Raw genomic sequence first — 13814 nt, 5'->3', positions numbered from 1 at the left:
TTTTGCTCTTGACAGTACAAACCTTCATTGTCCTTGAAGTGACAGGCCCACTTCATTCATTTTTTGGGAAAATGTGTAAAGGATCAGAGTTTTTCATTTGTCTTTCCCAGTAAAAATTGTGTGCCATGAAAACAGGGGCTAGTTCATTTCACAACTCAAGTAATTGCCCTAGTGCTTTTCCTCAATCCAATCATTTTACTTCAGTTTGTACCAGAAGTGCTTTTTGTATATTTTCCATTTCTTTACGCAGGATATTGATGTTTTCTTAAGGGTTGAGATTTGATAAAATTAACAGCATTTACAGTTTCATCATGACCATTCTGAAGTGAAACTGACTGCTTGTGTAATTCAGCACCACTGCCTGTATTGGTGTGATGGCCCCAGCACCTTACCCACCATTGTTTTTGTACCACGTGTAAACACTACACAGTAACAAAATCCAGTAACATCTTAGTACTATTATGAAAATAACTTTGGCTTTTTTGACTACCTGATAGTATCTCAGGAAGCCAGAGGTCTGTGGAACATCTTTGAGAACCATCATTTAAAACAGTTCCACATTCCCTGGGATATAAGATTGGCACAATTTCCTAGAGATCATTGGAATCATATTTAGGTGTCAAAATAGAAAGGGAGAAAGCTCACTGAAATTTTTTTCTGTATATTATCCAGATCTACAGGTAATAGACTATCATTTTTATTCATTTAAAAGATATTTATTATCTGCACATATTATATATTAAGTCCTTATAGGGGATAAGAAATGTATAAAATATTTTGTCTTCAAATGAATAAGTCATTTAACTTTTCTGAGTCTGTTTCTCCATCTGCAAAATGGGGGCTTAGCAGATTATCTGGTAATCTGATAATTAGATGAGGTGATTTATATGAAACATAGTGTTTGTGAAATTCAAGGTATTCTGTATAAGCAGGGTATAGTATGATGGAATTATTTATTGTCTCCTGGGCAGGTAAGTCACATTATAAACATAATGACCAATGGTCATGCAACTGCCACATGTGGGGATGGAATTATTCTGTGTGAAGGATTTGTTCCCTGATCATCTCAGTTGGAAAATGTGTGGCTAGAGTAATGGTTTCTAGAAGTGAAAGTAGAGATTTGGGATTTAGTTACCTAATGATTATGTTGAAACCTAAGTAGTGAATTTCTAAAGGAAATCTAAGGTTGATCAACTAGAGAGAGAAGGTAGAATGGTTGAGAAGAAGGGCTGAAGGCAGAGACCTAAAGAAGACCTCTATTTAGGGGTATGAAGGTAGAGAATCTAGAGACACAGAGTTTGCACTGAGTTAATAATTAATAATGCCTGAACGCTTTAAGGTCACTAAACAAATGCTTCCCTCTCATACTCCATCAGCTAAAACAGAACTCAAGTTGCCTCTGCTTCTCTGTTTTCCTCATCGGCAAAATGGGAATCTGAATTTCTAACATCCCTTCTTCAAGCATCTACTCTCTGGCCCTATATTTTTAACTTAAATTGGTGCATCTTTTTTCTCTTCTTTTTTCCTCATCTGCCTCTTCCTCTTCCTCTTCCTCTTCATTTTTATGTTTTCTCAACATAAAAGGGATCTTCAACATGAGACTATGGGCTAGGAGTTTAAAAACCCAGGAGAATGATATGCTGAGAAAGTCCGTGGCAACAGGGTGGGATTTCTTTACCTAGAGGCTCCCCTAAGAGCAGAAATTCTTTTCCAAGTCAGAGTGGTCCCACCAAGGAACTGCCCCTTCCCTGGCAGCCTTGGATACTGCCTTCTAGATAACCGGGGTAATCTATCTGTTCCCTTCCATGCTCTCTCCTGAGTTTATAAATGTTGATGCAGTGTTTAAGTTAGCCTCAGGAAGGCTGCATTTCCAAGCAAAATCAAACCATAAATGCTTCTGGTGGTTTTATATTTCAGTGTTTTGTATAACTTTCAGGGAGAGCTGTTTATTTTCTATCTGTGACCCCTGGCCCCTCAGCAGTTACACTTGATTCCATGCTATCCTGAAAACATATTTTACAATAAACTTCTGAATTTTGGAACCATTTGATTGAAATTGATTTGTATAATTAGAATGCTATTTTAGCATTAGTTTCTTACTCTATCTCTGTAATACCATAGAGCTCAAAATTTGTGTAACGAGAGACATACACAATTTAAAGGATATCCCAGGAAACCTTCAGTATATATGGAGTTACAAAATGGATATCAATTCCCAGCTGTACTTTATCTAGCTTTCACTAAACAGATGGCTGTATATACTGCCCTTCAGATCCCTATGGTAGAAGATTTATAACGTCTTCCTTCTTCCTCCTTGTTTCAGCATCTAATAGTCATCGCAATCATGAAGTATTTTTCTCATTTCTGACTTAAATCTCTCCACCTGCATGTTAACCATAGTCCTTTGCCCTTCGACCTCGATAGAGGTGGGAAGCAGGCAGGTATGATTACTCTTCTATTTCTTTAATCTGTTGAAAGACAATGCTTTATCCATTGTACAAATCTGTTTATTCTACTTGAGACAGACATGATTTTATTTCAGAATCAAGAGTCTATTTAAAAAGTAATACTAGCACATGCTTCTAGAAAATTCAAATCATAATGTACATGAAATAAAAAGTGAAGGTATATCCTCCCTCCCCACCGTCTTGCTCTTCAACATAATCTTTGTTCCTAAATTAGTATCTTGCTTTCCAGGCCCTTTTCTGTGTAGATAAGAAAGTAAGTAAATAAATATGTAAAAATATTATGAGAACAATAAAATAAAGATGCATATTATAATATGGCAATGTGGTTTCCACTGTGATTCTTTCATTAGTGTTTTGGCTACCCAACGTAAAATACCAGAAGGAAACTTAGTGATACAGTAGTGCTTCATTTTAAACATTACATGTGTACTTTTAAAACTATTTTAAATTGTTAAATTTAATCAAATTTTAAAAATGTGAAGATATTGATACAACCATGGAAAACTCTTTTGACAGTATCAACTAAAGAGAAGTATACACTCACCCAGCAAACGTGGGCATATAACCAGTAGAAATGAGTGCTTATGTCCACCAAAAGACATGTAATAGAATGTTCATAGCATCATTATTTATATTGGCCCCATCTGTAAAATCTAAGTGTCCTGCAAAGCAGAATAGATGAAGAAACTGGTATAGTCAGAGCAATAAAGCATGGTTAAAAAAAAGAAGAAAGATTGAGATTCTGGGTAATGTTGAACAAAAGCTAAACACAAAAGAGTACATATGTATAACTTCATTTATATGAGGTTCAAAAGCAGATAAAAAATGATCTGTGGTGGTAGAGATAGAAGTAATGGTCTACCTTTGTGGCATTATTGACTGGATAAGTATAAGTATATGGAGGAGTCTTCTAGAGTATTGGGCATATTCTTTATGTTGATCTGGATAGTGGTTACATGGGTAGATACATATGTAAAAATTAATTGAACTGTGCACTTAATATTTGTATACTTTGCTTTATGTTATACTCCTCACTTTCCACGTCTGTCATACCTGAGGCTTCTGAGTCTGGTGTTGCTGTTACCTTCTGCGGAGGTAGCTCCCTCTGCTGTACCACCTTTTCATGTATTCTGGGCAAAGCCTTTTTGGGTGGCTGAAGGTAGGAGTTTTATTTTTATTGTTTTGCTCCATCATTTAGTACTCTTCCATTCCTCTTTTATCTTCCATGCATTTATACTTTAAATTTTTAAAGTTAAAATTTTAAAAATTTAAAAAATTTAAAAAGTGAAAATTTTTAAAAATATGATAAAAATGACAGTATTATTATTATATTAAAAAATTAGAGTTCACTTATAATTACTTGAATATTCTCATTTCTGCTTTTCTCAGTTATAACTAAGTATAACTAAGCATCATTGTGTCTCCCAATGGAAAATTCCATTCAGGTTTTATTCCAACATATGTAGATCTATAGCAGTGTATCTTTTTTGTAACTAAGGAAATTTGGGAATGGGCTTTTTCTTGGGTGATGAAAATGTTCTCAAATTATATGGTGGTGATAATTACACAACTCTGTAAATATACTCTAAACCACTCAATTGTATAATTTAAGGGTGAATTTTATGGTATGTAACAAAACAAAATTCAGCCAAAGTTTAAGCATAAACTGTAACTGTCCTAAAATGTAGAAAAAAACAGGAAATGGAAAAGATGATAGAAAAGATAAAAGATATAGAGAACCAATCCAGGATATCCAAAAACTATATTAGAAGTTTCAGAAAGAAAGAGAAAGCAGAGAATAAGAAATTAGCAAAGGAAGAATGTGAGACTTTCTCAGATGTGAAGAAAGACATAGTTAAATTGAATAGGCTTACTGAGAAGAAATTGGGAAGAATAAAAAGACCTCTAAGCTAGACATAATAACTGTGAGTCCTTAGAGCATAAGAGAGTAAGATCCTAAAGGCCTCAAGATGGAAAAAAGAAGCTCACCTACAAAGGAACAGGAATGAGACTGGCACACATTCTTTATCAGCAACCCTGAAAACCAGAAGATAATGAATAATGCATTATTGGCCACCTAGAATTCCAGACCCCAATAAACTATCATGAAACTTTGAGGACAAGAAAATGCCTTTTCAGGGATACAAAAATTCTGCTTTCTTCAGAGTTCCTTTTCTGAGGTTACTTAAGGATGTCCAGTAAGAAAAGGCAGTATACCAAGAAGGAAAAATCAGGGGTTTAATGAAACCATTCCAACAGAGGAGAGCAATAAAAGGAGTTCCAGGCTGCTGGCTGTGCAGAAAGGCCTAGAAAACAATCTGCCTAGGTTGGAATGGGAGAATGAAAGGTTTGACAGTATTCAGGGAGGGGGAAAAAAAAACCCAGACTCCAAAGATAGGATACTGTATTGGAGGTTAGAATACTTTAAAGCTTTGATTAAGTAGATAATGCAAAGGAAGGGGGGGAGGGAGGAAGGAAGGAAGGAAAGAAGGAAGGAAGGAAATACGCCACAGAGCATTCTAGAAGCAAAGTGTATTATATGCATAAGGAAAGGTAATCATAGCACATAATTTGGCTCTGTCATTAATAGTTATATAGTTTATACTGATGTAAGCACTATTGATTGATTTTGAACTTTTCTAATGAAACCATAGAAAAAGCACATAAAAATAAATATGGTTACAGAACAAAATATAAATGCCAGTCATTGTGACAAGGTAAAACTAAAAGTACAGTTGATTTGCAAGATGAAAGGGGGGAACTAAGAAGTAAGGGGGAAGTATAAGGGGGCTATTATTCTCTTAGAACATGAAAAGCCGTAAGATACCATCTGTATTCGACAGAACAAAAAAGAAAGTTTTAGTATATAATGTATGTTACAAAGATAACCAACAGATGGGGGCAAAATGTTTGAAATCTTTTATCTGCTTATAGACTATCTCACAATCTCTTTATTGTGTGTTCCTGTCCCTTTTCATTTTTTTCTGTCATTCTGATGGAGTAAGGAGAGGATATACACTATGTGCTCAGTCTACATTCTGAGTCTGTTGTATGTTTTGTTTTGTTTTAAAGATTTTATTTATTCATTTGAGAAAGAGAGAGAGAGAGCACAGAGGGAGAGTGAGAGGGAAAAGCAGACTCCCTGCGGAGCACGGAGCCCAATACGGGGCTTGATCCTAGGACCCTGAGATCATGATCTGAGCTGAAGGCAGACGCTTAACTGATGGAGCCACCCAGGCACCCCTGAGCCTTTTGTATGCTATTCACAAAACTCCTAAACCATCTTTCTGGCTCTCTTATGTCAACTGTTGAATTAACATTCGAAATTTTCTCTGATGGTGCTGCCAACCAGTCAAAAGCTTAATTTTAGTAGAGTTGTCACATTTGATATATATATTGTTGTGGGTGTTTTTGCTATAATGTGTATACATTCCTGGAAAAGTTGTTTTGCAAAATCACATATTAGGATAAAAAAATACCATTAGTGGAGGCCCATTCAAAAATCTTTGCAGATTAATAATCAGAGCACTGACAAAACCAGTAAGAATCTTGATAAAATACCAGTATAGTTAAAAAGATGTGCTAAATTTCTAGAAATAAAGAAATGTTACAGCTTATACAGGACTTTATGTGAACAAAAGAGTTGAAGGTAGCTCACTGGAAGGGAATATGAAGAGGAGTAGAGGCTGTTTAGTTGCACTGAAGATCAGGGAGAATCAAACAGGAAGCACTTCCAAGATAGGGCACGTGGCCAGGCAGAGCCAAGGGAAAGAGCTAGAGATGCATGGGCACTGCATACCGTGCTTGGTTCCTCTCGTGGCTTGCGGTGTTCAGCTGTGTTTGTTTACTTTGTGTTCAGCTGCTGTTATTAGGTGGCACAAAATATTGAAATAATGAGAAAAAAACAAATGAACAGATGTGACTTTTGTGTAATATTGAAATTATTCTGTTTGCCAATTGTGTATGAGCAAATAAATCAGAGTTTCAGCAGGACCTCTTATATATAAGTATTTTAATGTACTGCGCCTTTATTATATTAGAAAAATGATTAAAAAGGAGACAATTGAAATGCTGATTTTGGGGAATGCAAGACTTAAAACACCTAGGTTTGTTTATTCAAATTTCATACACTGTTTTCATGAAAATGATGAATAAAAAACATGCAATGACAGTCTTATTATTTCTATTGCCAAGAGGTTTTTAAAAAATTTAGTAGCTAAATATGGTATTTTAGACAAAATTTCTGGTGGTGGTTGCTTTCTACCATTAAGACACAGTTTTATGATTAAATCAAACCCGGCATTGACAGAATATTCTTTATTTTATTTTATTTTATTTTTTTATTATTATGTTATGTTAATCACCATACATTACATCATTAGTTTTTGATGTAGTGATCCACGATTCATTGTTTGCGTATAACACCCAGTGCTCCATGCAGAACGTACCCTCCTTAATACCCATCACCAGGCTAACCCATCCCCCCACCCCCCACCCCTCTAGAACCCTCAGTTTGTTTCTCAGAGTCCATAGTCTCTCATGGTTCGTCTCCCCCTCTGATTCCCCCCCTTCCAGAACATTCTTTATTTTAAGCATATCAACAAAAAATCATGTATGTATAGATATGTATAGATATTTTAAATATATTTTAACAAACCACAAAACAGGTTGAGAAAATTATAATTTATCAAGTGTATGTAGTTAATGGAAAAATAGGCTCCATGATGCATTTGGTTTCAGTTGAATTCAATATTGTAAGGATCACAAACAATATTAAAATGTTAAATCCTTTTGTTTTCCAAATCTGTTCACTTTCCCTCAAGAGATAATTATATTTTAATAAGGATTTAAAAATATATAGAGAATTGATGGTTGATAAAGTTTTATGTTTTTCTCTTAGCTAAATCTAAGAAGCCTATTTCTCTTTCTTAAAAACTCTTAAAAAAAAAAAAGAAAGCCCAATAGCTTTTCTTACTTGAAAACTATTTTTCAGATTTCAAATCATCATCTTTCCAAAAGTTGCTATATATTATACAGTCTTGATATCAAATAACCTTTGTTTTTATGGCTTTAAAAAGTGTGTGGCAAGGCCTTCTGAATGGACATTTTAAAATCACCATGTAAGTTTGCATGCCAAGCTTTTGTTGTTGTTTTCTGTTATGAGATATGAATACATGTCCTGCTCTTACTTTTTCAGCACCTGCTTCTGGTTGTTTGCTGTTTTAGTTGATGTGAACTGAGCAGCTTTCTCAAGTCATCAGTCTCATTGTAGCATTTTTGGCAGTCAGTTAGTTGATTTCCATTTGTTTTATGTAAGGTTGTGATTAACTTTAAGATTTTGAAAATCTCACTAGCCTATATTTTATTTTATTTATTTTTTAAATTTTATTTTATTATGTTATGTTAGTCACCATACAATACATCATTAGTTTTTGATGTAGTGATTCACAATTCATTGTTTTCGTATAACACCCAGTGCTCCATGCAGTATGTGCCCTCCTTAATACCCACCACTGGGCTAACCCATCCCCCCACACCCTCCCCTCTAAAACCCTCAGTTTGTTTCTCAGAGTCCATAGTCTCTCATGGTTCCTCTCTCCCTCCGATTCCGCCCCCCCTTCATTTTTCTCTTCCTTCTCCTAATGTCCTCCATGCTATTCCTTATGTTCCACAAATAAGTGAAACCATATGATAATTGACTTTCTCTGCTTGACTTATTTCACTTAGCATAATCTCCTCCAGTCCCATCCATGTTGATGTAAAAGTTGGGTATCCATCCTTTCTGATGGCTGAGTAATATTCCATTGAATATATGGACCACATCTTCTTTATCCATTCATCTGTTGAAGGGCATCTTGGCTCTTTCCACGGTTTGGCTATTGTGGACATTGCTGCTATGAACGTTGGGGTGCATATGGCCCTTCTTTTCACTACATCTGTGTCTTTGGGGTAAATACCCAGTAGTGCAGTTGCTGGGTTATAGGGTAGCTCTATTTTTAATTTTCTGAGGCACCTCCACACTGTTTTCCAAAGTGGCTGTACCAACTTGCATTTCCACCAACAGTGTAAGAGGGTTCCCCTTTCTCTCCATCATTTGTTGTTTCTTCCCCTGTCCATTTTTGCCATTCTAACTGGTGTAAGGTGGTATCTCTGTGGTTTTGATTTGAATTTCCCTGATGGCTAAAGATGATGAACATAAGATACCTCGGAATAAACCTAACCAAAGAGGTAAAGGATCTGTACTCTAGGAACTACAGAACACTCATGAAAGAAGTTGAAGAAGACACAAAAAGATGGAAAAACATTCCATGCTCATGGATCGGAAGAATAAACATTGTTAAAATGTCTATGCTACCCAGAGCAATCTATACCTTCAATGCCATCCCGATCAAAATTCCAGTGACATTTTTCATAGTGCTGGAACAATCCTAAAATTTGTATGGAATCAGAAAAGACCCCGAATTGCCAAGGAAATGTTGAAAAGGAAAAACAAAGCTGGGGGCATCACGTTGCCCGATTCCAAGCTATATTACAAAGCTGTGATCACCAAGATAGCATGGTACTGGCACAAAAACAGATGTACAGACCAATGAAACAGAATAGAGAGCCCAGATATGGACCCTCAACTCTATGGTCAAATAATCTTTGACAAAGCAGGAAAAAATATGCAATGGAAAAAAGACAGTCTCTTCAATAAATGGTGCTGGAAAAATTGGACAGCCACATGCAGAAGAATGAAACTCGACCATTCTCTAAGACCATACACAAAGATAAACTCAAAATGGATGAAAGACCTCAATGTGAGACAGGAATCCATCAAAATCCTAGAGGAGAACATAAGCAGTAACCTCTTTGACATCACCCACAGCAACTTCTTTCAGGATACATCTCCAAAGGCTAGTGAAACAAAAGCAAAAATGAACTTTTGATACTTAATCAAGATAAAAAGCTTCTGCACAGCAAAGGAAACAGTCAACAAAACAAAGAGGCAACTCACAGAATGGGAAAAGATATTTGCAGAGAAAGGGCTGGTATCCAAGATCTATTAAAGAACTTCTCAAACTCAACACTCAAAAAACAAATAATCAAATCAAAAAAATGGGCAGAAGACATGAACAGACACTTCTCTGAAGAAGACATACAAATGGCTAACAGACACATGAAAAAGTGTTCACTAGCGTATATTTTAAAGCACCTGTGTGACCTACTTCTTTACTGAATTCCAAGCAGCATGTTATGGAGCAAAAAGAAATCTGCTATCAAGATGTACCTAATGAAGTGTTACTGGCATTTGTACATAAAAAAAAAAAAAAAGCTATATAGAGGGGAACAGAATAGGGCAGCAAAGGCAAATAATTACTAAATTCACAATGTAGTGTGTTGTTGCATTTCCAATTACCAAATTCTCTATACTCATTTGTTCCTTTGGATCACATGCCTTAGGTGGGCAGGCAGCATTACGTAAATAAGATGACTAGAGGCTGAGCTAGGAAATGCTAACTAGATAAAAAGTTCACCTATATTTTTGAATCAAAGAAACTCTTATCTTTAAATTGAATATATGGTTATTACAACAGAAATCTAAACAGACCTTCTGATGACTTGCTCTGATGATTTCTCTCTATAAGACAGTTAAATTGCAAATAGGTTATATGTATTTTGAGCTTAATTCTGCCTCCTTAGTTAAGGAGATAGGGTTGGACAGTTCAGCAGTTTTGAATCTTAAAGGGCCTTTCACGCTTTCGAGACATTTTGTATTTTTCCTCAGCAGTATTACCGCAAACATGATTAAGTAATTATTTGTATAATTGTTTAATGAACATCTCTCTTGATAGACTAAGCTCTATGTGTACAGGAACCGAATTGCCATCACCAGCAGTACAATGTGTAAACAAATACATGGAGGTCATGTCAATCATTGATTGAACGCATTTCATGTGAAAATTTTTTTAATAGGCATTAAAAGATGTCATTGTGTAAACATGTTATCGTTTGCACAAAAGGCCTCCATCCCTAAATGAGAATGATATGTAATAGATTGAATTAAATAGGAGGGTATCAAGGAGACATTTGTCTTTTATATTTGTTCACTGTGAGGACAAAGAGTTTTGTCTGATTTGTTTGCAGGTTTATTTCTAGCAATAAGAACAGTGTCTGTCACAGAAATATATGTTGAATCAATGACTTAATAAAAGTAATGGCACAATTTAATAATAAGAAAGTAAACAACCTAATAAAAAATGGGCAAAAGATTTGAACAGACACTTCACCAAAAAACATACAGGATGGCACATAAGAACATAAAAAGATGATCAACATTATTCATCATTAGAAAAATACAAATTAAAACCACAGTGAGATGTTGCTACACATGTATTAGAACGACTAAAATAAAAATAACTGGTAGTAGCAACGGCTGGTGAGGATGTGAGGTACTAGAATTCTCATAGGTTGCTGGCAGGACAGGCTGCTTTGGAAATCAATTTGTCAGTTTCTTACAAAGTTAAACATACATTTAGCATATGACCCAGCAACCCCAGGTCTAGAAATTTACCCAAGAAAAATGAAACCATTTGTCCACACACACATACTCACATGAAAACCTGAACATGGATATTTATGAAGGCTTTATTCATAATTTCTAAAAAATTGGAACTAGTCCAAATGATCACTAACTGGTGAATGGCTAAATGAATGGCTAAATAAACTATGACACATTCATACAATGGAATATTATTCAGCAAGAAAAGGGAGCAAACTACTAATACAAGCAACAAGAAGGACGAATATCAAATGCATTATGCTGAAGTGAAGGAAGCCAGAATCAAACGGCTCCCTACTGTATAATTTCATCTATATAACATTCTGGAAAAGCTGAACTATGGGACAGAGATCAGATAAACACAGAAGTGCTCACAAGGGCTGGGGTGGAGAAGGAGAATTGACTACAAAGAAGGTAAAGTCTTTGGAATGATGGAAATGTTCTGTATCTTGACTGTGATAGGGCTTACCCAACCATATGCATTTGTCACAATTCCTAGAGCTGTACACCAGAAGAAGGGTGAACTTTATGTAAATTATACCTTAATAAACCTGACTCAGAACCAGACAAAGAAGGAGTTGATGAGGCTCTTCTCTGTAAGTAGTTAAGCAAGTAGATCATTAGCTTGCTGCCTTGAGAATCAGGAATGAACTCAGACTTTACCAAGGAACCAAAGAAATGAGTGAGGCTTGCTTCACTACTTACCATTCCACTATTCTTATTCTTTCTGTTGCAGGCGTATAACTTTCTTGTGGCAAGGTCTTTGGTTTTTGTGTATTGTGATCAAAAACCACTTATTAAGTGATACCTGATATTTAGCATTGTGTAAGACACCGAACTCCCAGTGCCTCAGGTGGGTCTAACAGATGCAGCACATGCCTTGTTTGCCACCCCGTAGAGTTGCTATGAGAATGAAAGAAGATGGCATACTTGCACTATGTAAACTGTAAGGTGCTGAGTAAATATAGGTGATTTCATTGCTAAATATTAAACCTAGATATAATAAACAAACTTGGATTTCAGGCATTGGAGAGCAACCCACAAACATGTTATGGATAAGGTGTGTAGGAAAGGTTTACCTGACCTGCATCTATGTTTGGCCCCACTGCTACCTCCTTGTCCAATGGAGAGAATCTGGTGTTCAGGAGTTTTGTCCATAGCACCCATTGATCAGCAGGAATGCAGTTTGATAACGTTGGACAATGTGAAGTGACTCAAAGGACTGCAATAGGCAAATGTTGGACTTAGAGGCTCTAAAGGAGTGAATATTCAACAAACGTTTTGTTTTTCTGTACTATCTAGTCTTTTATGAGATAGGGCTCTTGTTTTAGTCTAGGTGACCATTGTAGTAAATGTGCTGTATCACTCATATGCAGTGTTTTCTTCTGATGCCTCATCTTCCAGTGTTTTTGCCACCCCAGGTCTCCATAGATTTTTATTTCATGTGACAGCCAGCTTTGATCCTCATGAATATTGTCATGAACCCAGTGATATCAGTGATAAGGTTTTAGCCACAGTTGTAACGGATTTCTCTTCTTACTTTCTATACATACACACACCATTAGAAATTTTGCCTTTTTGCTTCTTAGATCGCTATGTACTCTGCTTGGAGAGGCACTCCATGCTGAGCTCAAAGAATACTTATTTGGATGACTTTGAGAATTTATTTGTGGGGCATTGCAGAATTATAAAATAAGTTCTACTAGTAATATAGCCTTGGCCAGATCACTTAATATGTTTCTCTACTTGTGTGTTTTCTTTAAATTTTTAAATTTTTATTTATTTACATTTTAAAGATTTGTTCATTTATTTTTAGAGAGAGAGAGAGCATGAGTGGGAGGGGCAGAGGGAGAGAGAATCTCAAGCATACTCCTTGCTGAGTGTGGAGCCTGATGCAGGGCTTGATCTCATGACCCTGACATTACGACCTGAAGCGAAACCAAGAGTCGGACACTTAACCAACTGTGCCACCCAGGCGCCCCAGTTTTTTTTTTTTTTTAAGTGGGCTCCATGCCCAGCGTGAAGCCCAATGCAGGGCTTGAACTCAGGACCCTGAGATGAAGACCCAAACTGAGATCAAGAGTCAGATGCTTAGGGCGCCTGGGTGGCTCAGTTGGTTAAGCGACTGCCTTCGGCTCAGGTCATGATCCTGGAGTCCCTGGATTGAGTCCCGCATCAGGCTCCCTGCTCGGCGGGGAGTCTGCTTCTCCCTCTGACCCTCCTCCCTCTCATGCTCTCTGTCTCTCATTCTCTCTCTCGCAAATAAATAAAATCTTAAAAAAAAAAAAAAAAGAGTTGGATGCTTAACCAACTGAGCCACTCAGGTGCCCCCTGTTTCTTTACTTGTAAAAGGCAGGTAATAGTTTCAAATTTGCTACTGTCACCATGTTGTTGTAAGAATCACAATAGCTTAGGAAAGCTTGCAGCCAACTCTGAAATTCTGTGCCAGTAGGAAGCAGTAATATTATTAATGGCATTCTTCTCATGATTTTACTACTGATAAATTATTATGTTTCTCCAGGGAGAGCCACTCCGGGGCAGCTCATGTCCTATATTCAGCTCTTCAAGAACAACGTCAAAGCTTTAGTGAATCACTGTGGGCTCCTACAGCTTGGGCTGGCCACGGTTCAAACTCTGAAACACCCGCAGACTGCCAAGTGGGATAACTTTCTGGCTTTTGAAAGACTCCTTCTCCAGGTATGTTGCTATGGGAGTTTCTTGGGATATTAATAGTTAAAATGCTTGCTTCCGGGAAAAAACTTTGATGTTTATTGTAGTCTTAGTAATAAGTCATATTGTTGACA

At 36.5% G+C, this 13814-nt stretch overlaps 1 protein-coding gene across 2 annotated transcripts in view; it reads left to right on the top strand.

The window, feature by feature from the left end:
• SCFD2 (sec1 family domain containing 2) overlaps positions 1-13814 on the top strand; it is a 434776-nt gene that overhangs the window by 92475 nt on the left and 328487 nt on the right. For both annotated transcript variants that reach the window (XR_010409402.1, XM_045881163.3), the window contains exon 4: positions 13532-13707. Coding sequence is in view for 1 of the 2 variants with exons in the window: in XM_045881163.3 (XP_045737119.1) it covers positions 13532-13707 (176 nt within the window). In the remaining variant the exon portion in view is untranslated. The remainder of the gene's footprint in view (positions 1-13531; positions 13708-13814) is intronic.

The sequence above is a fragment of the Mirounga angustirostris genome, unplaced genomic scaffold (genome assembly GCF_029215605.1).
Source record: "Mirounga angustirostris isolate CCGP_5_RB_7025 unplaced genomic scaffold, mMirAng1.0.hap1 SCAF_2, whole genome shotgun sequence".
Classification (NCBI taxonomy): domain Eukaryota; kingdom Metazoa; phylum Chordata; class Mammalia; order Carnivora; family Phocidae; genus Mirounga; species Mirounga angustirostris.
This window is presented reverse-complemented; position numbering and strand designations above follow the sequence as displayed.